Genomic DNA, 27081 nt, shown 5'->3' on the forward strand with positions numbered 1-27081 from the left:
GGTGGTCTGCTTGCACCCTTTGGCTCCAAAACACCGTGCCAGCAGATGTCCGCACGCACGTGCGGGTCGACTTTTTTGAATAGAATCACAGAATCATTTTGGTTGGAAAGGACCTTTAAGATCCTCGAGCCCAGCTGTTAACCCAGGGCTGCCAAGTCCACCGCTAAACCACTGTCCTGAGCACCACGTCTACATGTTTTTTAAATGCCTCCAGGGATGGTGATTCCATCACCTCCCTGGGCAGCCTGTTCCAGTGTCTCACCACCCTTTCTGTGAAGACATTTTTCCTAATACCCAAACTAAACCTCCCTTGGCGCAACTTGGGGCCATTTCCTCTCATCCTATCGCTTGTTATCTGGGAGAAGACACTGGCCCCCACCTGCCTACAGCCTCCTTTCAGGCAGCTGTAGAGAGCAGTAAGGTCTCCCCTGAGCCTCCTTTTCTCCTGACTAAACAACTTCTGCATGCTAGGCAGGCAGTCCCTACTCTCGGTATACGCGTGCTTTTTATCCAAATACACGAGTGCTGGAATCTTTTCTGTTTGAAGTTTAGTTCACTGAAACCTTCACTTTAAAAACACGTGTGTGCTGATAACTATAAGCCCGAGCATGTGCAGTTCAGTGTCATTGGACCGACCAGAAAACACTGAAAGGATCTTGAAAGAAACAGGTGGGGGTGCTGGCTGTAAGGAGGGAGGTGTCAAGGGAGTATCCAAGGCAAGCGTGTAGCAGGAATGTGAGACAACCACAAAGAGGAGGAGTGAGAGACAAGACTTCAGATCACTTCTATTCCTTCTGATTATTTTGTAGATGAAAAACATAAATGTGCAGTTCCTGCTGAGGTAAAAATTTTAACCATGGTATTGGTAAGTATTTGCATCACTCAATAGTTTTCATAGCTTCCAAATTTACTATTAGAAAGATGACTGTGTGCACGTGCAATCAGTTTCAGAGATTTTTTAGCTGTGGTTATGCATAGAAGCTCCTTTATGCTACAGTCTTTCCAGCCATGTGGTTAAAGGGTAGCTACTACTAATCTAAACATTGACGTATCTTAACACTTTGCAAAACAATTTGTCAGGAATATTGCAGGAAGAAAGAGAAAGATAGTTTTGAAATCTACAGCCATACTGTTTCAGTGTAACTCTATACTTTCGCAAGTTCCACACTTGCCCAAGAGCTGACTTTATGTAATGCCCAAAAAAAAAGCAGTTTTTAGGACCTAATTAGAGGAGGTGGTAAATCTCAACGCCAGGATTTCTCCTGAAATACAGGAATTTCTGTATTTCACAAATGACCTGCTTCTGTGGCTGAAACACCATATGGATTATTTATGTACTACTCCTTGGTATTTACTCCTGCTGAAGGGACAGTGTGACCTAAGCATTGTCAGGATTAAAACTTACTGTAAATGAAGGCAATGCAAGATAGATATCTATATATATAGATATCTATATAGATATATCGATATATACACACACTATAAATGAAGGCAATAGGAGTATGCAAATAACAGGAAGGAATGAAGGGGATATGTAAGTATCGGACAGCAAAATTTTTGAGGAGCACTGCTCCAAAAGGGAGTTTAAATGTTACCCTGCCCACTAGCAGCACATGCCAAACCAGCTGACTGGCCCTGGATTGTTTTTTCAGGACTGAGCTGGACTCCCCTGGGCACCAGGCAGAGGCACGTGCTGCTCTGGGGCGGCACCACAAGGGAGGCAGAGTATGTAGTGGGGCTAACAAGGAAGAGTGTGGGCCAGGAATACCTTACAGATTTTTCCAAGTTTTTTTTTTTCTTCTAGAATTCGCAAGGCCCCAGGGTTGTCTTTTACCCAGGATACCCTTGTATTTCAGGAAACTAATTCAGGACTAATAATACTTTCAGTAGCTGTGTGCTCAGTGAAATGCTTCTGCAAATTATGAGAGAGCAAAGTACAGCCCAGCTGGCTGTTCAGGCATGTATGTACTTGAAAACTTGGCTCGTAACTTGCTATAGCTGTCTGATTCAAGATTCAGCACTGGAATTACACTAAACTATATATTGGGCCAGATCCTTACTTTACACAGCTAAAGACATCTGCACAGATTTGAGAGATCTTGAGTGGAACCCAGCATGATCCTGCCTAGACCTGCAACATTTCTGACACAGTTTGCATTGGTGGTGGTCTGTGAGTGAAAGACTCACAGGTGTGCGCTTATCTTGGAACAGCTCGTATCAGATACGGGTGTGGCGCATTCGTGAGAGCAAAGTGACCATCCTCCCGTGGCCTGGGCTGGTCCTCAGGGAGCGCAAAGGTGAATTTCTGCATTAGAGTGGTAAAGAAAATAAAGAGCTCCATCCTGGCCAGCTGTTCCCCTGGGCAGGCACGGCGACCTGCAAGACAGAGGGTAGAAAGTGTCCGTGAAAGAGGGCATCAAACTGTGCTGGAATTGCTGCGGGAGGAGCAGATCACCCCTCCTGCTGTACCTCTGACTTGCAGCTGGATCCTCCCCTCAAATTTACCTGCTGAGAAAGGCAGGAAGGCCTCTGGTTTCACAAACTGCCCATTCGCATCCAGGAAGTGTTCGGGATAAAACTCATTTGGCTTCTCCCACACTGTCTCATCCTTCAGCACAGAAGACAAGTTGGTGATGACTGTCGTCCCCTGCACTCCTCCGCAAGAGGAAACAACTTATGTAAGAACAGCAGCATTATAGTGGCGCCACAGATCAGTGCTGGTCCCTCTTTAGTCCTTGTCTCGCATCTAATAGCAACCGTCACGTGGTGGTTTAGAATAAGGCACCAATCTCCTCCTCTGTATCTGATTTAAAGCAGAGGTAAAGTAGGCCACTTTTCCAATGACATATGGTGCCTGTGCACTGAGGCATCTGAACTTTTGCAATTTGTATCCTTACAAGGCCATTGTATGCAAATGCCAATTTCATGGTTACACAGCAGAAACAGCCTCTGCTTCTCAGATCCTCCTGGACTTGTTTTATAGCTGGAGAGAAAAAGCTGACTGACAGACTTCAAAGCCCAGCTTTCACAGGGGCCATGGGAAATTGCAAAGCTTTCCTGTTACACTCGTCAATGTTATAAGCCAGAGATGATATCACAAGGCTAAAAAAGAATCCCAGGCTTGCATTGCTACCAGTGCTGTGAGGGCAGCTGCCTGTCACAACGGCAGTGGACTGAATGCCAGTGGCATTTGAATAGCTTCAGAGATTAGAGTTTTAACTACTGCCGTCTTAGGAAAGCCAGTAAGCTAGTGCCGTGTGCCTCCGGAGAACCTGTTAGGCTCCATTACTTTCTCTTTCCAACACAGGCAATGTCATAGCTCATTGACAGGAAGGCAAACCTTTGCACTGAGCTGCCACTGCAGCTGGGTTCCCACATAACCAGCGAAAACTAAACATAAACCAATGCTGCAGGGTTGCGTGCAGTCACCCACACCCCATGCCTGGTGTCTGCACAGGAAGAGGATGCTGCATTGCCTATCTGGTCATGGTCACCTTGGGAATGAAGAAGCCTTGGACCTCAGTGTCTCGGTACGTCATGTGAGGTAGTCCAACAGGAACGATATCCCCACAGCGTTGCACTTCATGGATCACAGCATTGGTGTAGGGCATGCTCACTTGGTCCTTCATGGTGGGTGGTTTCTCTTTGCCAATCACCTTATCAATCTCTGCTTGGACCTTACCTGAAAGCAGCACAGCTAAGGAATTGAGCACCCTCAGATAAAGAGAAGGGACCGGTACAAGCTGTAGGAAGGCTGGCAACATGAGATTGTAGATACTAGGTGAGAAGAGGATGAGCAATTAGAGAAAGGAACAGAAACTAGAGGGGAATGCATTTGTTTTCAGTTGCTCAGAGCCATCTTTATGTTCTTTGTGCATAGCGTCTTTAATAAAGGTTTGGTGACTCTACATGCAACCTTTTTCCTTCTCTCTGCAGCTGAAAGGGTACCTGTGCATGCAGCATTAGAAAATTAAAACAGATTAGCGTCTATTCCAAATACTGGACAGAGAGTACTCTGCCCATTGGAAGTCCCCAGGTAGCCGTCAAAATGAAGGCGAGAGCGAACCTGCCCTTTCAACTCCAGTCTTTTACCAGGCCTTCCCCCCTGCCGCCAGTCCCCGACAGAACAGCTATGTTTGGGAAGTGTTTCTCCTGGTTTCTGCTACACCAACAATCACCAAAGCTGTTCCTCATTGCAAAATCCCAAAACCATGAAGAGAAGATGTTCAGGATCCTCACAGAAAAAAGAAGGTCAAAGGGAAGATGCCAAACCTCTGCCTGTCTTCTGACTTACTCTGTATTTCCGGGTGGAGAAGCATGTACAGAAATGCCCACCGGAGAGTGGTGGAGGTGGTCTCAGAACCAGCTATAAACAAGTCTGCAGTCACCAGACGAAGGTTGTTATAGTTGAAACCACTCTCTTCAGCCTCCTTACCCTGTGGGGAGCAAGCAAGTGGCTGATTGGAGCTGGAGTACTTGCTGGGTGAGAAGACTGTTGTTCCAGAGAAGTACCAAGAGGTGCTAGATCCATTTTTGCTGACCATAAAGTTCATTGGGAGAGTAAAGCACAGCACAGGCAATGGTCTGCGTATGACTGATTTACCCTGGTAACCCTGTTACTTCCCGTATTTGGAGGTCATCAGTCACCTCCTGTATCCCGAGAGGTGAGTGCTACACCTGCCTTCAGAGCAGAAGGGAAAGCTTTGTGCTCTCAGCTCAGACAGACAGCAGGCCCTGCCGCTTGCCATAACAGCCTCCCCCAGTGAAACACAGTTATTCAAGTTTGATCAGATCATAAACCCCACGCAGCAGAGAGGAGGCTGCATTGATGTGGCAAATGCAAAATTAATTGTATTCTGAGGGGGTTATCCAAAGCTATGCGTTACAGATTCTCACCGTTTCTGCCCTGCTGTTTTCTTACAACTGAAAAAGAAAAAGATCAGGGTATTATTGCTGCCTATTAAGGCTGTAACACCAATTTCAGTGAAACTGGTCTCTCATCCAAATGCTAATTGAGCTCAAATTTGTTAGCATATGAGATATGACAAGTTCTCTGCATGAGTTCATCTGCTTGTCTTTTCTAATCCTCTTTATACTTTCCTCTCCTAGGGACTAGTTTCTGTTAAGTTATTCTGTATATTTTGATGCTGGTGTAGCATGAATAGCAATTAATACAGCATTAAAGACTCAACTGTTGTTCCAATAAAAGATCTGTGGCAAGGGAGCTATGGGGCTGACCTGACCAAAGTTAACCCAGTAGAGGAATTTACCCAACTGGCTTATCAGGGGACCTCAGTGAACAGAAGAGAGGTGTAACAAGAGGCAACATGGCCAGGCTCACATCCACCCCCAAAGAGGGCTGCTCAGTGCAGAGTAACGTAGATCACGTCGCTTTGCCTGTGCAAGCTGGCGGGGGTAATGCATGGATGGGAGGTGCCCAGTGCCCGCAGCGCAGCAGGGCCCGTAATGCAGAGCAGCAGTCCAGCCTGAGGACTTGGATGGCGGAAGCAATTTGCAGGCAGAATTTGCTACTGTTGCTCGTCTGGCACTTGAAATTTAGTGAATCCATGTGCAGAAACATATGGTGGATGGATGGGCTGATGGAAGTACCTTTGATTTTATACTGACTTCATGCCTGACTGAATCAAAGGAAAGACTCCTTTTAATTTCAGTAAGGTTCAGATTTAGGCCTTCATCTGATCTGCAGGGAACTACTTCTTAGCAAGCAATTCAAAGACACACATCCTGATGGAGATGCCATCTTTCCAAGTCATTACTTGGTTTAAAGACAGGCTATGGATGGAGCAATGATACCAAAAAGCCAGTCTGTTGCTGCAGTTTTGTAACTGATTTTGAGACATCAGTCATTAAGGCAGTGACATACACAGAATCTTGCATATCGACTTGTCCCCTGTCACAAACTTGGAAATGTTAGTGAATTCTCAATCATTGCCTTTTAAATGCCTTAAAAATGGTGTAGGCTGGAAAGAAGGGAGTTGCTAGACTCAGAGGGGAACATGAAGGTAGAAAATAGGAACAAGAACATCAGCAGATAATATGGTCTTTCAAGACAATAAAGGAGGTTACAGCATGAAGAAGTTAACACCTTTCTTCTCAAGATGTAACGTGGAATGAAAAAGTAGGAAATTAGTTAGGTTTTATGAGGAAAGTCAGCTTCTATCGACAAGATTAAACTGGTAGAGGAATTGCCCCTGGACCCCGAGGTTCTGCTGGTGTCACCCTACCTTCTTCATTTCCTTTAAAAACACATCAGTGAAATCTCGGATGTGAGCAGGGTTCCAGGTCTCCATGTGCTTTTCTATGAGCACATCTATGAAGTCCATAAATACCTTTTGCCCTCGAAAGACCATCTGTGGCACTCCAGGGATGCGCAGCAAAATGGGCAGCACATTAAGAAGCTGGGATGTCAAAACCAGAGAGAGAGAGAGAGAGAGAGAGAGAAGATACTATGTGATACAAAAAGAAAAATAATGAAAACACAATGCTCTCAAGCAACAGAGGGCAGCTTCTTACAGACCATATTATGCTCTTGGTTTACCTGGGGCAGGAATCCAGTTTCTTCATTCAGAGAGCTTTCAAACAAATGTAACATCATCTTGAATGTCTCATCACCATAGTTGAAACGCTCTCCATAGACGGTGGTGCAGATTACATTGCATACTGCATTATTTACAAGAAAACGTAAATCAAAAGGTTTACCTAAAAATGGAAATGGAGACCAAGCAATGAAGCTAGGCAACACCAAGCTGCTGGACCTCAGCTGTCAGCAATGCGAATACATAAATGCCTCCTTGATGCCTTCAAGAGAAAAAGCCTCCAAACTACTCAGATTACTACACATCATACTAGGAAGTGAAGATCTTCTCATCTCCTACTACTATTTGGTTGATCCTTGTTTAAAAGAGAAAGCTCCCATGAAAAGATGAATTGCAGGGTTGTTCTGTGACTTGACAGATAATACTTTGCTTTGTGTTTAGATGACAGGCAATGTGCTGTGAAAACTCTCAGCACGCTTTTATTGCATGTGACAATATCACTATGTTCCACTAAACTCCATGAAGGTAATATTTACCCAACTGTGGGAATAATGATATTTTACCTCTTTATGTCTGTTGATTTCCTGTTTCAAACGGATTAGTGCTACAGTAGCTCTACTGTGTAAAGTAGAAGTGGCTTCAAGGTAGAGCAGGTCACTAATGCGTATACTAGAAACACTGCATTTGCTTAGGAAGAGAGCACTGCACGCAAATGAAGGTGGCTTTAGTATTACTTCTCTTGGCATCACTGTATTGCCTTTTTTCTATGATAGCTCCATCTTTCTGGATGTGACAAACCTTCTTCAGACTCAACTGCAGAGCACAGAAATCCAGCTTCCTCCGTCACTCGCTCCTCCAAGGATTTCTTTCCCATTCCAAAGTTCCTCAAAGTAGACAGCGTGAATCTCCTTAGCTCCTTCCAGATGGGCCCATATTTTGCTACAATAATCCCTGGAATTATGGATGAGCAAGACATGTCAGTAGCTCTGACCTGTGTGTGCATCAAGCGCAGTTTGCTAGAGAATAGCAAACATGGGTTTGAAGGTCTGTGTGGATAGATAAAAGTCTGATCTTGTACAGCTTGTTCATACAGCAATTCTAGAAATAGATTCCTGCACCCCTCCTGCACGTGCATGGCTAGTGAAGGTGCAGGGGGGTGTCAATGAGAGCAACCAACGTTGCTAAGGATAAAGGAATCACCCCCCCTTCCCCCAAACCATTCAGCATTGCACCCTTAGCTTGTGTGAACTGGGTAGCAGCTTGTACCACCGCACAGGAGCTGAGGAGGAGAGACGTGGGCTGGATGTTGGATAATACTCTTGTCTTGGAAGAAAGTTACCCTTTTTTTTTGTGATGACAACGACATGCACATAGTGTGTGAGCATAAGCACTAATCACTAGGTGTCGGGAGCTACCAGCTCCAACACTGGCGGGAGAGTTGTACTACCGATAGTTCTAACCCTGCTGAAGAGGTGTATGCTAGCACCTGGAGCTGCACTACAGCCCCTACGGGGAGCCCCCTGTTCATCAAATATGATTTTGTCACTACCAAAAGGTGGCAGCCATACAAGGACTACAGAGACATGAGAAGGTGGCACTGTACAGAGAAAATCTTCCTCCTACCCACCATCTACCCAGTCTTCCTTGTGCTAGTGCCAGTGGGGAATGTCCATTTCCAAGGGACTTGCCTTCAGATTTACTTCCATAGCCCAGATGTTCATATACTGGAAAGTACGGCCGGTCAGCGAAGTCCTCTGATTTGTGGACCAGGGCATCCTTCACTGTTTGATACCCATTCAGTACTACCACGTTGGTCCAGCAGTTCTGCAGATTGAAGACATTTCCAAACTTCTTGTGAAGCTGTCAAGATAAAGAAGCATGTCCCTGAAAATGAGCTGAATGTAATGTCAAAAATATCACCATATCCTTCCTTAGGGCCTTTACTATTCAGTGATTTTTGAGGTGCTTTTATTAGGAGTCCTTCAGCTGATCTTTGACCTTTGTCTTTGCAGCGCAACAGCTCAGAGCAGTGCCAAACAGCAGCTGAAGCAGGGATCAACGTCCTGTGAGTGGAAAGATTTAGAATACACCTATCCTGGCCAAACTATTGCCATGACCATCATGCAAGTATTTTGGATTTTGTCTGACAATGCAAGGTCAAGGACCTTTTTGGGGATTTTCAAAGGCTGCATGCTTAACAATGAATTATCTCATAACACTTGTATTTATTTTGATCTGAAAGACCAGGCAAGTTTTGAGTTGGTCTGCTTCTGCTATAAGGAAATAGTGATGACAAGGTGATATATATATATATTTTTTTTTTAACATGCATTTGCTCCTGAAGATTTACCCAGAGCCTGGATCCCAGAAACACAGGTGGAAGAGGCAATTCCACACTGGAGTTGCAGGTGAGCTTTCTCCGTAAAAGGAGCACACACACATCTAATAAGACTGGTAACTGGCACACACCCTATACATCTGTTATGATCTATAAAAGACGTAATGGTGACAGCAAGATGGCTGCACAGGTAAGCCTGTCAGCCATACATTCACCATGGGAGCTTGCCATGGAGCTGAGTGTCCTCCAGGTAGACAAGCCCTTTGACTGGACATAAGACTCCCAGGAAGGCAGGCTGAAGCTCCCCTCCTAGTCAGTAAGACTGAACAAAGACTCAGGAACATGTTGTTGGCAAACAGTGCAATAGTAGCAATACCCCACAGGCTGTGCTGTTTTGTTTTTTTTTTTTTTCTTTTTTTTGGTCTTTTTGTTTTGGTTTGGTTTGGTTTGGGTTTTTGTTTGTTAAAAAGTTAAGTGTCTTCATTTCTGCACTGTAGCAATGCAAGGAATTGAAGTACTTAAGACTGTTTCCAGTGAGGTTGGAAAGAGAGTTAGCACTTCACTGCCACTAGAAATACATCATTAAAAGCAATTACTGGTCAAGATTGTGGTTAGCATGACCCTGTGATGTGATTTGAAAATGGTAATCTTTTGGACTATATGCAAGCAAATAATACAAAACGCTATATTTAGCTTCTCCGTTTGGCAGTTTCTGGACAGACAGCTGAACAGCGCTGTCCTAGAAAAAAGGCCTTTAGAGTTTGCAAACTGGAGCACAAAACCCCCGTGGTTGATCTGTTGTAAGCTGTGCTGTGCCTTTCCTTTGGGAAAAGCTAAGCCCCGACTTTGAACAAGAATGCCGCTGAGACTGTGGGCATTGCTATTGGGACAAACCCTGCAAGCTGACCTCTTTAACTGAAACTGTCACACGCCTGTAGGCATGCTTAGGTAACTTGCAGGGAAGTCTGCCATTCCTGGCCCACAGACATTTTCTTGTCTTCCCTTGTTGACAGGCCTCCCTGTTCCCTTGCCCCCATACCTGCCTGCGTGTTAAGTTGGTGGCCAGCTCTACAGCAGAGCAAGTGCCATCCATCATAGGGGGCACAACAGCATCTCCCACCGAGCTCACGCAGAGATTGGGAGATGGAGGCTGGCGAGTGTTGGTGTGTGGTCACCTGTTTCTCCGTACGGGCCAGGTCAGTGTTCTTAGGCAGTGACTTGATTTATCCTGGACTTTGGAGAGGGCATTGCCCTTTGGCTTTGTGCAAGCAGAGGTCCTCACCCTTCCTGGGCCCACGGTCGTGTGAGGGGCGCTTGGCTGCGGGGGCCAGCACTCACCTGCCTGAAGGAGACGTGGGGTCTGCGGAAGTCGACGTGCAGCATGGTCCCAATGAACGGCAGCGACACCGGGCCCGGCGGGTAACGGCTCCACTTCTTCCTGCGCTTCATGAAGTCGAGAAGTAAAGTAAAGACTGTAAGAAAAACTCCCAGTATAGAGAGGTTTTGCCAGCAGGATGACAGCAGGGACCCCAGCCACAGGGCTAATGCCATTTTGTAGCCTGTCTGCTCCTCAGCCTTCCTCTTTTGACCCGACTCTTTCTGCCTCCTTTTGCCTCTGCTCTCCTCTGCCCTCCTCTCTCAGTTCCTCCCCCCGGCAGCTGCCCTCTCCTTGCTCTCTCCCCTTCCCTGCGCTCCTGCTGCGCCTCCCAGCTCCTCTCCCCCCGCAGTTCTGCACTTGCTGGCCTCCCAACGTGGGACTTGGCTCACAGCCGAAGCTCCTCCTCTGCTCAGCTCAGCCTTGAGGGGGTGGCGATGAGGGTCATCCCGCCTCTTTCTCCTCCTCCTCCAAAACCAGAGCTCCCCGTCCCCGCTGCAGGCGACAGCTCCTGCCCTGGTGCCCTCCGTGGGACAGGGCTGGGTGAGGTCCAGGTGTCTGGGTGCCCTCTCCCACAGCCGAGGTGGGATCACAGTTCCGAACATGCAATCCGGTCCTGCTGCATTCTCACGGGGTGATTTGGAAAGAGTTTGTTTAGATCTGTGTCACCTTCTTGTATGTCCACACAAGTCAAGGGAGAAGCAGCTCCTAGGTACAGATCATCTAGGTTTCTGCTTGCAGGGCTCAGGGCTGGTTCCATTGGCCCTTGAGAAAGCTCAGGTTAGGCCAAGCTTTCCCTTACAGAAAGCACTTGTCACAGAAATTAGTCTAAAACAGTCTCAAGACCTGAGACTTGAAAAAATATTTATGCTTCTGGGAATAAGAATCTTTATCCAACTCCAAATGTCAGTCATTACAATGACCTTGATTTTTGTAGAATGCAGCTCAACTACAAGGGAGAAAGCACAGGTATTGCAAGGACCCTCAGATTTCCAGCCTCTGGGGCAGCAGTAATGCAAACACAATTACGGGGATAGTCAAAGTATTTCCTAAAGCAGCACAGCTATGTGCTCCTGGCATCCCTGCCATCAGAGATCAATAAAGCTCGCTCTCATGATAGGTAGTTCTAGCTAAAAAGAAGCAGTAAACCCATCACAGTTTGATCTGTGATCTCAGCATGATCAGAGAAAAGCTCCTAATGGAGCAATTGCTGCAACAGTGATGGAGAGCTCAGGCTGCAAAGTGATGCACCTGCGAAGACTGTGCAGCCAGCTCTGGCATGCAGCCAGGGCCTTGAAATGCCCTGTGCCCAAAGAGGCACCTAGATGCACATTACCTGTGTGCAGAGGTGCCCTCACTGAAGTCTCTGCAGCACGATCCTGCACGTCCCTTGTGAAAGCATCATGACTCTGGGTTCATCTCAAGTAGCTGTAAACAAATGTACGCAGCATAGAAAACAACTGGGGAAATTTCCAGCCCCCACACAACTGCAGAATTATGATTTCTTTTGGATTACAGAGACATGGCAGGATGGTTCACGTGACTGGAGAGTTGCCACAGATGGATATAGGCTCTTCAGGCTGGAAAGGGTGAGGAGTGGTGGTGCCTTATGCAGAGGAGTGCCATGGGACAAGTGATGAGCCAGTTGAATTCCTGTGGGCAAGAAGAAGAGGGCAAAATAACATGGGCAGTGTTGTGTCAGGCACTCACTACAGACTAGCTGATCAAGGAGAGCATGTCAATAGAGCCATCTCACACAGGCACAGGCCTTAGGACTCATGGGTGTACTTTAACTGGAACAGCTATACGGTCAGGCACAGTCCAGGTGGTTTCTGGAGTGTGCTGAAGACAATTTCTTGACACAGGCAATCAATGAGGCAACTAGAACATGCACTGTTGGGTTTGCTATTCACAAAAAAGGATGAATGGGTCCAGGACATGATGGTCAAGTGTAAGTTTGCCTGCAGCAACCATGAAACCGTGAAATACTAAATCCTGCAAGAAGTCAGCAGGACAAATAGCAATTACCACCCTTGCCTTCAGGAGAGCAGGGACCTGCTTGGCAGGATCCCAAAGGGAGCTGCTCTGGAGAGCAAAGGGGCCCAGGAGAGCTGGTTGTTCTTCAAGGGAAGCCTCTTCAAAGCGTGAGAGCAGCGCATGTCATTTGTTACCTTAATTTCCCACAGTATCCTTGTAGCTAAATCAATAAGATACAGACTGGCAAGGTAGGCAATTAAGTGGGTGGATGATTTTCCTGATCATGGGGCTCAAAGGACTGGGATCAGTCCAGCTGGTGGCTGATCACTCATGACATCCCTTAGATATCCATACTGGGGCTGATAAAGTTTAACATATTTATCAACGACCTGGATGATGGGACAGAGAGCACTCTTACAAGTACAGCCTGGAAGAGCTAACAAAAGCTGAAGTATGTTTGCAGAGTAGTCTGGGAGTTTTTCAGCTTTTGAGTGCCCACCATATTTCAATCAGTTCCACTGCAAGGCCTTAGGAGACAAAGCTGTGACAGTCCTGTACTCAGTGAGCTCGGTGAGCAGGAGCTGGCTGAATGCTAAAAGGTGATCAAGGGGTTCCTCTCATGCTGATTTTTCATGACACCTGCACTCAGATGACAAGTGAAAAGATGGGAAGTGTGGTCCAAAGAATGACAGTGCACATTTCCTGGTCACCCCACTAGCAAAAGGAAGTCACCCTGCCCATTTCAATTTATTTTGAACTCCAACTTTATGAACTTTAGCTGAAAAATACCCACTTGGGTTCCTTCCTTTCTGCTTAGTTGACTAAAGCCAAAGGCTGTCAGACTCCCATCACTCACCTCGGGGCCGTAAGAAGGATGGTTGATTGGAACTTGCAAAGTGGATTTACTTTTAATGAACATCAACCTGGAAGTCCATCAGAAGAGTAACTCTCCAGCTGCTCCTCTTCCTGTGGTTTGGCTTGATGTAAGGCAACAAAGCTGCAACCTGAAATATACACCAGCTTAAGAAAAAAAAATACTACACACACACATACAGCCCACAGTTTACACCTTTCCAAAAGGTTTCCAGGTAAATCATCTTTTCCTCTACCCCTTTCAAGCTCCAAACTAGACAGTTCCTCCATTTTTGGCTGGTAGCATGGACTGCCATTTCTGCAAAGGACTGGAGTAAGTGTTATAGCTTAAGTAATTACAAAAGAAGAGTTTTCAAAGCAGGCAAAGAAACAAGAGACAACAAATCTCTTTCTGAGAGAGAAAGAGAAAAGGGTAATTATCCTTCTGAAGAATGAAAGCTGTTCATTTGCATTTCTTTTCAATAAAGTAATATTTTGAGTGATTTTCAAGTCAGGGAAAAAAACCTCCAAATCCATACATATTAATTTTAGCTAGCTGCAGCCCAGCTAGGCTGGGTGCATGTCTTTGACTGTGCACAGTCAATTAAGATACGAGCTAAGTGAAGTTACAGAAGTTGTGTGCAGACATCACCATTCTTTGACTGAAAAACCTGCAATACAAACAGAAAGGCACCTTTAAGAAAAAACTTATTAATATTGCAAAACGAAGCGTTGAGAAGTAAGGTAATGCAAGAGTTGCCTGCACAGTTTTAATTGAGCCTTTTTGTCCATTTATTCTGTAAGATCTGCATGGGTTCGGAGCAGGCAGTCTTTTGTACTCACAGCATCCCTCTGAGGTGCCAGCAATGGAGAAAACGTAAGTCCAAATGACCTTCTAAGTGTTGATACCTAGTAGGAAAAGCCTAGAAGCTGTCACACCATGCCCAGCTCCTGGCTCGGGTTGTAAATGGCTTCTGCAGATCTTCCTGCAGGTTCACAAGTTTGACACCCCAGACATAAAGGTCACGGATTACTGCCTGTGTATGAAAACTTCTGATTCAGTAATTACCCAGCACCACACACTCAGTCCTTTGCAGAGGTGCCGTGAACATCTTTCAATGGCCAAATAAACCCTTTTCCTCCTCTCCCTTTTTGCTTCAATACTGGAGCCAGCCAGGAAGCACTGGTCACGTAACGTGAATATCTTGTTGAGCTTTTAGAAATTTTTCATTCAAATCCCAGCAGGCTGACTGCTTTCCCTGTAACACTGTGGAGCCAAACCTCAGCAACATTTCATTCTGGAGGAGCAAAGCCTCTTGGAACAGCACAAATGGTCAGTGTGAAGCCTGTTGCTCTTGTTCCCTGGCTGTCCCTCTCCCAGGCTATGGCAGAGCTGGGGCTGGTAAAGACCCCAGAAACCTTTCCTCCTTGGTGACCTTTTCTGAGCCCAGAAAACATCATCTCCCACCCAGTCCCAGAATTTTTTGGTCCTTCCTCCATCTCCTTTTTTCAGCCCACCATCCATCTTTTGCCTGTTTTGCCTTCACTTGGATGGCCTCTCCTGACTGTTTCAGTGCTGGAAGGGAGCAAGGGGAGCACAGACGAGACCAGCTTCGCACTTGTCATTCACCCTTGCCAGCCTCCAGCCGCCAGCAATAACCACCACCTGCTCTGCTCAGACGTCTCTGGGGCATTTTAGCTTAAAAACTGAGAACTCTATCAAGCACATGCAAACTGAGTTTTCAAGTGCTTGTAATGCAGCCAAGTTTGAGCACAGTTTTAGAGAGCTGGTGCAATGTGTCTTCCTAACAGAAAGCTGCCTGCTGCCAAATTTCGCGTGCAATGCTTCAAAGCATTAAATGGAGAAAGGAAAATATCGCCAGAAATTTTTCTAACGGGTTAGGAGAAGGTCAGATAAACAATGGGTTTCTAAGAACAATGTCAGCCATTAGAAGGGATTAAAAAATTTTTGGCTGAATGTTCCCAAACAAATTTAGCCTGAGGCACAACCCCAGCTCGGGAGATTTTAGTCTCAGCCAGTTCACTGTGACTTTTTTGGCCTTCAGATGGGGTTTTGTACATTGGAAGTACTTCTACAGCCTTAAGATGGACTGTGCTAACAGCTTGTTCATAATAAAGCAGTCAGCAGAACTGAAATAGCCAAGTCTTTCGTAGTTACTGTTACTATGACTTACTGCCAGCCTTCCCACATTGCAAAGAAATCTGTTCTCCAGGCTTTTCTTCTTTAAAATCCCCGTGGCTTCCTACCCTTTTCCCTATATCAATTACAGCAGCTCACCTATGACACAAACAAGTGAGTGTTAGTCAGACTTTGCTTCTTTCAGCCATCCCGTCCCATCCCATCTTGTCCCATCCCCATACAGGTCCCTTGCACTTAAAAAGCACAACTCTGAACTCGATACCAAAAGCAACAGGGGTCTTGGGCTCCATCTTTCACACCGGAGAGGCCACTTTACGCTGGTGCTGCAAGGTGTCGAGGAGCCAGGCTCTAGTGACCGCTGTGACCATCCTGGCAATATGAGCTGTGTAGTCACTGCAGGCGTCGGCATCCGGATGAACAAAGCAGCCGCTGAGATGAAGTTACCCACAGACAAGCCTCAGACAGTAAGGGCAAGCTGAAAAATTGAAATAAGAGCAGAATGGCTTTCTTTTGACTTGATTTTGGCTGTACTGAGCTCGCACATACACATAACACTGCCCAGTAAGGGTTTCACCAGTTCAGCGAGTGGCTAACCATGGTAGCTATGGACCCTAACCCCAGCATCCTGGTCATGTTAACTGGGGTTAAAGCAGAAATCAAAACAAGCTGGTTTGGTTTTAATCACTGAATTTAAGTTCAGATTTTCCTACAGGCCTTAACTCCTCAGGCCACAGTGTTCCCACTGTTACTTTGAACCGAGTTAGCTAAACAGAGCTCACTCAGCACGTGCCATTTCTAACCCCAGCGCGGGGAGGTAGCAAATCAAAGTGCTGTTTCTCATGGGTAATGGTACCAGCACTGGTCTAAAATGCCTCCTGAAGATACTGTTAAACTTCTGTGATGTGGCCAAGCTCTGGGAAGATGCCTGCTCGTTCAGAAAATGACTGGCAGCAGTTGCCTTGACTCACACTCTCCTGTGAAACTGTCAGAAAAATATGGCTTACGCCCCCGATACATAGGCTGTTGATGTGTCTCAGCTGCTGGTTTTGGTTTCCTGTTCTTTAAGCTTCTCAAGAGCTGTGAATATATTGCTTCTCTTTTCATTTTTGGTTTAGTACTGATACCATGGGGTTTTTCTTTGCTGTAATGAGAGCATCCAGGGGAATTTTGGACGGAGGTACTGGCTAAAATCCTGGGGCTTGTTTGGTTGGTTTTTTTCCCTGTAAGAGATGCATTTATGTCCATATGGGGAAACTCATCTTGCTTTCCTGAAGTGTGAGATCAGTGGGACACCTTTGAAAATAATGAGGTGATTAAATCCAGAGTTTGGAAGCCAAACAGACAAAAGCGTCTTGGTTTAGTTTCTGCCATTGATTTGCCCTGTGAGTTAAAGGCAAGCACTCAGCTAGCTGCAAGCTCAATTTCCTCGCTTGTAAAATGTGTTTAATGGGGCTGTTTACCCAGCTGTGAGAAAGCATCTACAAATCTAAGTGCAAAGTACATTAATGAGCACTGATACCATAATTATTACAAAGCAAAGAAAAGGGTTGCCAAAGATCTCAGAGTAGAGGTTAAAAAAAAAGACAAAAAATTAATTTGAAGACTCGCTCTTTTTCCAGGAAACATCTAACTGATCTTTTCCTTCTGGCAGAGGGAGTATTTCACAGTGAGCATTTTGCTGCTGCTTCCATGTATTGGAAGGACAGCTGGGGATGCTGTTTTGTCATAGTTAGGTTCTCAGTTCAGTTATTTATGAATCTAGGTAAAAAGGGAAGTTAATCTGACTAAAAGGAGAATTGCGTTTTTCTCTTGTGCTTACGGCACTCAGGAGCAGACAGAATAACCTGGGGTGATGCTGTCTCCTAGTACGTAAGTCAGATTCCAGATTTCAATGATAATTCTCTCTCTTTTCACTCCAAGCTTATTAGCTTGTTTCTGATGGTTCCTGAACATCCCTGGCTTCCCAGGAAAGCATTCAGAACTGTGTGCTCAGCACATCTCAGAAAGAAGAGATGAAGAGAGGCATTACTTATAAAACATACTTGCTATTACAATTTCCTTGGAGTCAATAAAGGTAGGAGCAACTATCTCTGTTCACATTGCTTTCCTCCTGGCTTGGTGGCTGTGATTGCTCCAACGGTGAGAGTGAAAATATTCTTGTTCTGGTAAAGTGGCGCATTATCTACTGCATCCATGTAAGTGTGTGCTCGGAGCAATACCACAGCGGTTATTTTGGTGCATGCTGTTAGCTCCTGCTTCATTTAAGTTAAACAGCTGCTTTCAACATCGTGAGCACGTGCTGTTGCTCAGCTCAGAACCCCTTTTCTTCCTTTGTGCTGCCACATTTGCACAGCTGTTTTGTATAGAGAAGCTTGTGTTAGCCGGCCTGTCACCGTATGATAAGGTGTGCAGACGTTAGGCTCTCAGACACGGTTCTCTTGTGTGTTTGCCTTAGGCTGGGTCTGGTAGATGCAGAGGATCCTACAGAAACAGCAGAGCTGTACCTAGTCTGGGGCCCTGCTGTGCTGGTCTCTATAAAGGGACGGCAGCAGGTATCTGCTCCCCAGGACTTAAACTAAGACTGACCTGCAGGGGAACTAAAACGCAGGACATCAAACACAAGGAAATGCCTGAGCAAACTGAGCCCAGTCGCTTGCCAGTCTGGGCTCAGACTGCCGGTGCAAGGGGTGCAAGACCAATGCCCCCCCCCCAAGGCACTAGCGAAAAAGTCACAGGCAGAAGCAACGCTGCAATTTTTTCCTGGTTTTAAGGACAGCAAACACAGGCTCAGCACATTTGCATGCACTTGGATGTTTACTATAGCTATTTATTAACCTTAGATAGCACCAAGTACAGACATCTGCTGCTGTGCGGGTGGGTGGGCACCTCGCAGGCAGTGGGAAGTACCTGCAGGTTGGGCATGTCATAGGCACCTGAGTTGCATGGCAGGGACAGTGTTGGGGATGTGGTTCCCACTGCCACAGTAAAAGCAACATGAGCCCAGCTGGCACCCCATGGCGGGTCCCAAATGGAGAGTTGTCCATACCTGCAACAGGCTGACAGCAGGCTGCTGGTGGGTCCTCCTCCAACCACTAAAAATCAGGTGGCTTCTCCTGGCAATCTGCAAAAACAAAAAGACACCTCTGACTTTGCTCACTAACAAACAGTACAAATCCCAACAATCTCAACACTCCTGTCTTACTCTCAGGCACCTGAGGAGCTTCAAGGGGCAGGACTTAATGATAAGAGAGAGAAAAAATCATGACTGATAAAGAAATCCAAGGAGAGAAGGGAAGCGATGGAAAAGACAGCATGATTTGGAGAGCAGACTGTCACGGGCAAAGGCACGTGTACTGGCAGGCCAGGCTTAACTGCAGAAGAAAATGCGACTGCTGCTCGCTGGGTAAAAATTGATGATTGTTCTGTCAAGCAATTCATGATCTCCTGAATTCTGCCCTTTGTTCGGCAGTCCATTAAGGCAGCAGCAGATGAGCAGAAGAACTTACAATGATTCTATTAGGAAACTATAAATAACTTTCACAGCAGAAATGAAATGTGCATTTGTCCCAGCACTTTTTGCCCAAATGATTATTAATCCACTTAAAATGAAAATACTCAAACATACAATTTTGATGATCTAAAACCTCTGTTAATCATTTGTGAGAGCATAGGATGCTTGTTGTTAAGAGTACAGAGTTTATTATTTTGCTATTTTCATGAATAACGCAGTGTCAAGCTCTCATTAGCAAATTTTCATGGGTTTATCTGCACTTTTTCTGTCAGTATAAACAATGGCTTGAATACAAATCAGCATTTACAAGTTTTTATCAGCCTGCTGTAAACATAAGATTGTTGTGTGTTACCATGACAGTGAAACAGGTTGTTTATGTTTGATTTCTACATGATGCTCCTAATGATAGTTTATGCTTTGAAAATTCAAATGTGCATTGAAAATCAGAATGTAAATTTTATTTTTTTAAGATTAGGAAACCCACAAATAACTGTTTTGGTTTGAAACATCGGCTCAGTCATGCTCACAGTTTGATTAATAACAGTGGGAGCATATGGAGTGAAGCAGAAATTAGAAATGATGGAAATACAGGCAAGACCTTGTGGAGTGTTTAGCTAGTTGGTTACCTTTGGTACTCCATCCCAAGTTATCTGTAGGTTACTTTTGTCAAGAGCAGTTGCTACATTCTCATAGCAACCATACATAAAGGCTTAGTTTTCTGTGTTCATTTTTATATTTTCTACAGCTATGTAGTTGTGGGTTTGTGTTAACAAAAATTGCATCAACAAAAATACCCACACTCTTTCACTCAGGAGGTATCCATAAGCAGTGATCTTTCCATGGCAAGGAGGAAGGACCAGAGTGGGCAACTGCAAGGAAAACTGGAAGTATTTTCTCTGTGTTTTTTAAGCTGTCCAAAAAGACTGAATGGATGCTTACAGACACGAGGCTGCCATGCTGCAGGTCATGAGTGGGAGAGATATGACATGGGAGGCTTTTGGGCCTCCATTGGACTGACCCTCCTCCCCTCCTCCTGATGGCAGAACTCTGAGATCCTCAATAAATGACCTCCCCACCTGCAGAGGAACAGCAGCTTCCTAAACCTGCTGCCCCCCAGGTCCACCGGGCACAGCTGCGTGGCCTTGCAGCTCACAGCAAGGCATCGCTGAGCACCAGCAACGTGCAGGGCTGAGCTAGCCAGGAAAAAAAGAAGGTTTTTGTGGTAATAACACTTTAAAAATGTCGGGTTACTTAAAAAACCAAAAACTTTGAAAATTTGAAAGCCGTGCTACGTATGGCGATGACAAACCTTAGTCCTCCTACGTACTGAACACAGGTACTATGTAGGTGAGTTAATGCTTTTCCGCAGCTCCCTTCTGATCAGTGTTACTCCAGGATAAGACATACTGGTTCATATCTAGAAAGTGGGAAAGGCCTAAAACATATTCTTAATTACTTTATACTCTGTATTGCCTATTTGAAAGTCCAAAGCTTTTTGATTTGTCTTCACTGTGTTTTGAACTAAGGCCTCATTTTTGCATAGCCTTTGTACTCAGGATTAAAAATTCAACAACTGTTTCTAACATTACCTGTTTTCCTGTGCAAGTGTTATAGATTTGATCGTGAAGGGGGCAGCTCCTGTGATGACAGCTTCATGGCATATGGATCCCACCACCCAAGTGCACCCCTGCAAACAGAGTCCACGTGGGTGCTACTGTTGGTGCCTGGAGGGAACAGGGGGAAGGGAAAAAGCTGCCAACCCCGGCCAGCTGTGTTCTGCCGTTTCTGGTGTGAGGGTGAGAGCTGCTGCTGACCGTGCTGTCTGCAACCTGGCTGGTTGCTCTAGGGAAGCAGCTTCAAACCCTCAGGCCAGCAGTGCCTGCTCTCAGCGTCACACAGCACAGGAGTTTTCAGCTGGGAGCACAACAGGGATGGAAAGGCTGCAGATCGCACAAGAAGTCAACGAACAACAAATTTTGCCACTGAAAGGCAGTCAGAGTGCAAATTCAATGTACAAACTCATTTGCACCTCTTGTTTGTTGCTGAAAGTCGATGAAAACAAGCACCTCGCCCTGAGCTTTGGGTGCAGCCCAGTCTGGGGGCAGCAGACAGGCAGCAGTGCTGCCACCTGCCTCTGCGCCCATCCCTGCCAGAAATGGGTGCTGTAAAAATCTCCTCTGAGAGAGAACCTTTAACCCTCTGCCTCATCTGCTCCAACTCTGCCCTGCAGATTAGAAAGGGTGGCTTCTTATTAGCCTGCAAAACCAAGAGGCGCATGCAAAGATCTTGGCTGAAACCCCTCTGTATTTTTCCATGACAGCCAGTGGAGCAGCTGCAGGGCTCAGCGAGAGCAGGGTAACCCCTTTATGCCATCCTCGAGCTGCTACAGATGGCCTTCGGCCAGTCCCCAGCTCCTCACCCTCTGCCCCCCAGCTTCATTTGTGCATGGGTTTTGTTGGAATCTGAATTCAGGGAGCCTTACGGTGGCAGCACCAGAGAGCCCTCACGGCTGGCACCCGAGCGCAGCCCTGGGCCAGGGGGTGGGCAGGGAGGCAGCAGCCCTTCCAGGGTCGACAGGTGACCAAGCAGGCAGAGAAGGGTGCGGAGAGAGGTCAGAATGGTAAGAAGGAAAGGTGAACTCCTTCACACCCAACAGGCCAGGGTGAATTCTGCACCACAAAGGGTTAGGTGAGGTGGACCTGTGGTTTCTGTGCAAGGTTGAGATGGTTCATCAGCCCGAGGAGTGTCTGTGCTAGCCAACCCGCTTCCCTCAAGTAGGCTAGGAGTGACTGAAGTCAGGCTGAAGACCTCTGGTCTCCAGAGTATCAACACAAACATCAGGTTTGCTAGAAAGCAGAGAAAAAGCAAGTGGGGAACAAGCAGTGTGTTTCAATTAGAAAGATTTTTCAATTACAAGAAGTAAGGCTCTGAAGATGAAGGCTCTGGTAACTACTTCCCAAAAGCTTCACGCAGGCAGTGGTCCACACTCCCCTTTCCTCCTGGCTGTGCAGGGAGGGATCACGGCACAGTTCCCTGCAGGAACGGGGTCCAGAATAACCACCCACTGCTGCCACAACGCCCCAAGCTGCACAGTGGAAGGATAGAAGACAAGTCACAAGCTGCAGCAGCAGGAATTGCTGCTCCAGAATGGCTCAGCACAGGAAGGGGGGGGCCCAGAGATGGTGGGGAGTCTCCGCCTTGAAGGTTTTTGAGCAACCTGGCATAGTTCTGAGGCTCCACGAGGTTGGACCAGACACCTCCAGAGGTCCCTTCCAGTCTGTTCTGTAACAGGACTTTCAGGTAGCTTTAAAACATGAACATGGATGGCAGGTGAAAAGTTCACGTGTCCTTTTTGTAATAGTTATGGTTGCTAGACCAGGATTCCTGATCAGAGAAATGATTTGAATTCTCATTTAACTCTTGAACTAGAGCAGGTATATACCCTTGCGAACACTGGAGAAGATTTCCTCAGTTTTGGAAAAGAAAAAAGCAAAGCTGAAGAAGTCTGGAATAAATCTACTGATTCTATTTAACACCAAAAAAACCCAACAACCCCAAAACCCACCATCCAAACAAAATAACCCAGAGAGACAGAGAGAGAGAAAAAGGTAGAATTTCTGGACTTCCAGCTTGCCTGCATGATGGGGACATGTGATAGGCCAAAAACCCAATTGGAGAAGTTGCTGAAGTGATACAGCACTGAAATAGCCACCAGATACCAGGGGAGTAACCTCTCGGTGAGCCTGGAGGGCTGGAGCTTTCTGTGCTGTCTGAGGAACAGAGACCAGCAACAGATGCCCTTGGTCACACTTCAGGGTGAGAGGGAGGGCTGGGAAATGTGACCTCCTGCATCCCAATTCCTTTGGGCTACAACTCCAAAACACAACCCTTGAGTGACTCCAAGATGAGTTAAGAAAACCAGGATGAGTTACCTGCAAGCAACACAGACATGCAATACACAGGTTACCTGAAAAGTAATGTAAAACATGGAGAACCGTGACGATAGGGTCTTACAAAGACTCCTGTCACCAACGGAAATGAGGATGAAAATGTCTCGACCTGTTCACACCTGTTATGAACTCTCAGGTGCTTTTTGAATCGTAGCGCCACAAGGCTTTTCAGAGTGACTAGGGATAGTTGTCTGCTCTGGAAGTTACAACAGCTCGAGCTGCACAGCCAGCAGTAGCAACCAAGCTCAAACACTCGCTGTCAGTTGAGGCAGAAATTAAAACCAACGGGAAATACCACAGTTAGCAGCTCTCCAACATAAGTTGCCATGTTATGTTGCTGTTAGAAGCTTATTTCAAGGATAGACACTTAGAAAGTTGTGGTCTGAAGGTACAAAGCCTGCTGACTGCAAGGATTTTATTCTTTCATGAACGCTGCCTGTTTGTGTGTGCAGAGGCACAGTGGCAGAGGCCTTGCGGGAGACTCTGAATTGTGACATTTAAGTTGCTGAAGTACCCCATGAACTCATGACGGACCTTAGCTGTGGGTTTTATGGCTCCCACCCGATGTCATGCAACCTGGTCAATAAACAGAACCATTTTTTTCTCAGCTACTGAACCCTTATACTCATATTTCCAGACATATGTATATGCTTATATGCTTAAAAATCAAAAACATAAGTATACGTATTCTTCCACACTGCAAATCAGTATATCCTTAAAGCACCTAGTGAAGAAAAAGGTAGGTCAGAGGGCTGTTGCAAATAGCCAGATGAAAAGGCTGTTCAGACAAGCCCCAGACTGGTCCTTTCTCTTGCATTGTAAAGGACATGAAAGGAAAGTTCCATCAGACCCCTCACTGAACACTTGGCTGCAGACTCGGAAGAGCCGTTTAGGTTTTTGATCAGCTACTCTCAAAGTCCAAGTAACTCCAATAAATGCTAAAAGTAAGGGGCGAGTCTCTCTCTGCAGAAATGGTAAATGCAGGTTGCACAGACTTTGGGTGTCTTCCTGACTGTAGCAGCTTTTTTAACTAGCTCAAATGAAAACCTAGAAAATGAACATCAGCCTTTGTGTTCGTTTCTGTGGTTTGCTATTGACTGGAGGCAGAAAATAAAGATGAAGTATATGTGCTTTGAAGAGGGAACAACAAACCCAGGTGACCTGGCCAGCATTCCCTTTTAAAGCACAACAGAGACTATCCTCCGTTTGGAACAACCATTTGGGTGCACAAAGGCTGTTCTATGTTGAAGAGATTTCAGGGCCTGTTGCTGTGTAGCCTAATAAATGGTACAGAATGAGTTTGGTATGATAACCTACGTACACTGCTCTTCCAAAACGCACACACGTGCAGCTTCACACAGAAAACGTCAGCAGGAAAGCCACCTCCAGCAATGAGGACTTCACGCCTTCAAGTGCCTTTCCAGTGGTCTCAGGTCTCCTCCTTTCATGTCTTAGCATTCCCTGCAAGGAGCCCCAAGAACAAACCCTCAGTGACTTCTACTGACCTGTTATTTCTCCATGGCTTTTTCACACAATTAGGCCACTTGTAAAATGTTTTCACACCTCTCCTTATTTTCAAGAGCCACTTTGGACTATAAAGCTGCAGTGCTGACCCTCAGCTCAGGAGTGAATCCATCAAATGTGGGTGACGGGCAGTGTCTGAGGCCAGTGGGCCACACTGCAGAACAGAATTTGTCCCAGTTACTGGCAGTCTACAGTCACTGTTGGCAGTTATTAGGGATTGAGATTAGTGTTTTCTGCTTCTAATTTGTTCATCTTCTGCATGGTACAAAAGATGCACCTTCTTTCCCTCTTCCCCTGAGGCAACAAAACACAAACTCGATGTTTGCTAAGCCTGTCTTTCACATTCGTCATAAGGAATGCTTACATTTCTGCTGTAACAGCATCTTTTCCAAGTCTTTTGTGTTCCTGTGGCAACATGCTGCTGTTGTTTTTAATAAAAATTAGTTGTGTGGCTGAAGTAGTCCATGACTGCAGCCATCAGTGCCCTCTTTAAGGCTGCAAATGCCCACTTCCTTCTCATGGCTCTGGAAACTGTTTCTTCTCCCAGCACATTTTTCTGTCCTGTGAAGCCAAGAACGCTTCATACTTAGAGCAGAATTGAATACAACCCTGGAAATCTGCTTAGAGTCTGCAAAATCGGTCCATTCTGTATGGCCTCCACTTTTGGTTGCTGGAAATGTTTTCATCAGCAGTGTTTCACTGGCTTTGCTTATTTTCTTGTAGAGTGCAGCTCGTTGCTTTCATTTCCAAATGGTCACTTTATAGTTTCACCATCTATCACCTGTACAGGTAGTGATTCCTCCTCAGAAGTTTTAGCCACAGCAGGACAACAGCTGAACAGACTGCAACATCCATTTTATACAGTAACCTCCTCATCTTGGTTTGCAAAGCAGCAAAGATATTACAAAACCCCACAGTGTTACATTAAATCACAGTCTTTCTCCTGCTTATATACATAGTCCTTTCTTGCCTCTTTAAGATCCATTTCCATGTGGCCATTCCTAATTTAATCATGCAACACTGAGCAATACTTTGTCGTCTTTTTGGTATTTCTTCCAGCTACAAATGGGAACCATGAAATCTGTCTTACTTGTAAGGTACTCCGACACCAGTTGATGAAACAAGTGCATGAAAATAAGCAGATACTGTTATGCCCCATAATCCAGGTTGAGCATCTATTCATGGTAATTCCAACAGTGGCCAAAAATAATGTCTTCAAACCAATCTACAATTTTTAAGAATCTAATGATTCCATCTCTCTTCTGAAAGGGAAACACAGCTCAGGTGCAGGAACTCAAGTGGAAGTCCCAATTAAAAACTTTTCCTTTTTAATAAACCATTAGATGTCTCGACACTTCTTTGATGAATCAGCTTCAGCTCATGGGACTCTCACTATACAACACGCTTATCTTTACACCACTATACTTACCTTCAGTGTAAATGCAGAGCACCTCCCAGCTCCTTCCCTGAAAATTTCTCTGCTGATTTTTTGCTGCTCCGAACTGAAAGATCTTAGAATCATTGAATCATTTAGGTTGGAAAGGAACTTTAAGATCGTCAAGTCCAACCTTTAACCCAGGACTGCCAAGTCCACCACTAAACCATGTCCCTAACACTTCCAGCTTGAAGTCAGCCAATGCCTGACGACCCTTTCAGTGAAGACATTTTTCCTAATACCCAAACTAAACCTCCCCTGGTGCAACTTGGGGCCATTTCCTCTCATCCTATCACTTGTTATCTGGGAGAAGACACTGGCCCCCACCTGCCTACAGCCTCCTTTCAGGCAGCTGTAGAGAGCAGTAAGGTCTCCCCTGAGCCTCCTTGTCTCCAGGCTAAATGCCAGTTCCCTCAGCTGCTCCTCACAAGGCTTGTTCTCTAGACCCTTCACCAGCTTCGTTGCACTTCTCTGGTCATGCTCCAGCACGTCAATGTCTTTCTTGTAGTGAGAGGCCCCAAAACTGAACTATTCGAGGTGTGGCCTCACCAGCACAGAGGACAGGGGGACAATCACCTTCCTTGTCCTGCCGGCCACACTGTTTCGGATACAAGCCAGGATGCTACTGGCTTTCTCGGCCACCTGGGCACACTGCTGGCTCACGTTCAGCCGGCTGTCAGCCAGCACCCCCAGGTCCTTTTCTGCCAGGCAGCTTTCCAGCCACTCTTCCCCAAGCCTGTAGTATTGCATGGGGTTGTTGTGACTCAAGTACAAGGTGGGACACTGAAAGTAAGTAATTTCAGTAAAACTCAGAAAATCATTGTCACAATATACCTTAAAGCCAGGGAACACTGACCTCTAAACTCACTGTGGACTCCGAGTTTTGTTGCTAGCAGGTCTAGCTACAACCCAAAAGCCACTGATCTAATGCAGGTAGTATTTGCAGATGACCTGGGTATGCTCACGTTCAGTAGTATGTGCATGCAGGTTTTACCACGTGGAAGAGTACACCAGTCCAAATCCTGATCCGCAGCTAGAGTAGAATATTTCCTTCACAGGAGGTTTGCTATGAGCTAAAAGAGTACTTTTCTTTTTCAAATTATTTGGATGGGAGATAACTCTCTCGGGCTGCTAAGAAACATAAGCACTTCTAAAGCTAGCCAGGTAAGCTCAAAAACCTGAAACCATAGCATTAAAACTGAGTTAAGCAATAAATTACAAGAAACCTCTACAGAACAAGAAGGAAAGCGAAGCAATCTTGACTCCCAATAAAGCCCCATGAAAGAAGCCGGCAAACAAGCAATGCTTTCCCTCCAATGCAGGCTCCCTTCTGTAGAGGTGCTAACTAGAACGAGCCCCACTTCAGAAACTAAATCCTACAAAAAAACTCTGTAAGCAGCA

At 45.8% G+C, this 27081-nt stretch overlaps 1 protein-coding gene and 1 long non-coding RNA gene across 3 annotated transcripts; one reads left to right on the top strand and one right to left on the bottom strand.

Annotated features, from left to right (window-relative positions):
* Positions 1 to 779: 779 nt before the first annotated feature.
* Positions 780 to 10609, bottom strand: CYP2D6 (cytochrome P450 family 2 subfamily D member 6). 2 transcript variants are annotated; one of them, XM_080393123.1, is made up of 9 exons: positions 10234 to 10605; positions 8246 to 8417; positions 7356 to 7508; positions 6560 to 6720; positions 6246 to 6419; positions 4295 to 4436; positions 3495 to 3682; positions 2506 to 2647; positions 780 to 2376 (listed from the first exon to the last, which is right to left on the bottom strand). In XM_080393123.1, the coding sequence occupies exons 1-9, from the start codon at positions 10444 to 10446 to the stop codon at positions 2198 to 2200; spliced, it is 1524 nt and encodes a 507-aa protein (XP_080249249.1). In that variant the 5' UTR covers positions 10447 to 10605; the 3' UTR covers positions 780 to 2197. The 2 variants fall into 2 exon arrangements, with proteins under 2 accessions (XP_080249249.1, XP_080249250.1); XM_080393124.1 differs by lacking the exon at positions 7356 to 7508 and having other exon boundaries at positions 10234 to 10609.
* Positions 10610 to 10727: 118 nt separating this feature from the next.
* Positions 10728 to 20359, top strand: LOC308066231. The gene is made up of 2 exons (XR_013929082.1): positions 10728 to 17334; positions 18469 to 20359. It is a non-coding gene; the product is annotated as an uncharacterized lncRNA (long non-coding RNA).
* Positions 20360 to 27081: the final 6722 nt, after the last annotated feature.

Source organism: Falco punctatus (genome assembly GCF_963210335.1).
Source record: "Falco punctatus genome assembly, chromosome: 6".
In the NCBI taxonomy this organism is placed as follows: Eukaryota; Metazoa; Chordata; class Aves; order Falconiformes; family Falconidae; genus Falco; species Falco punctatus.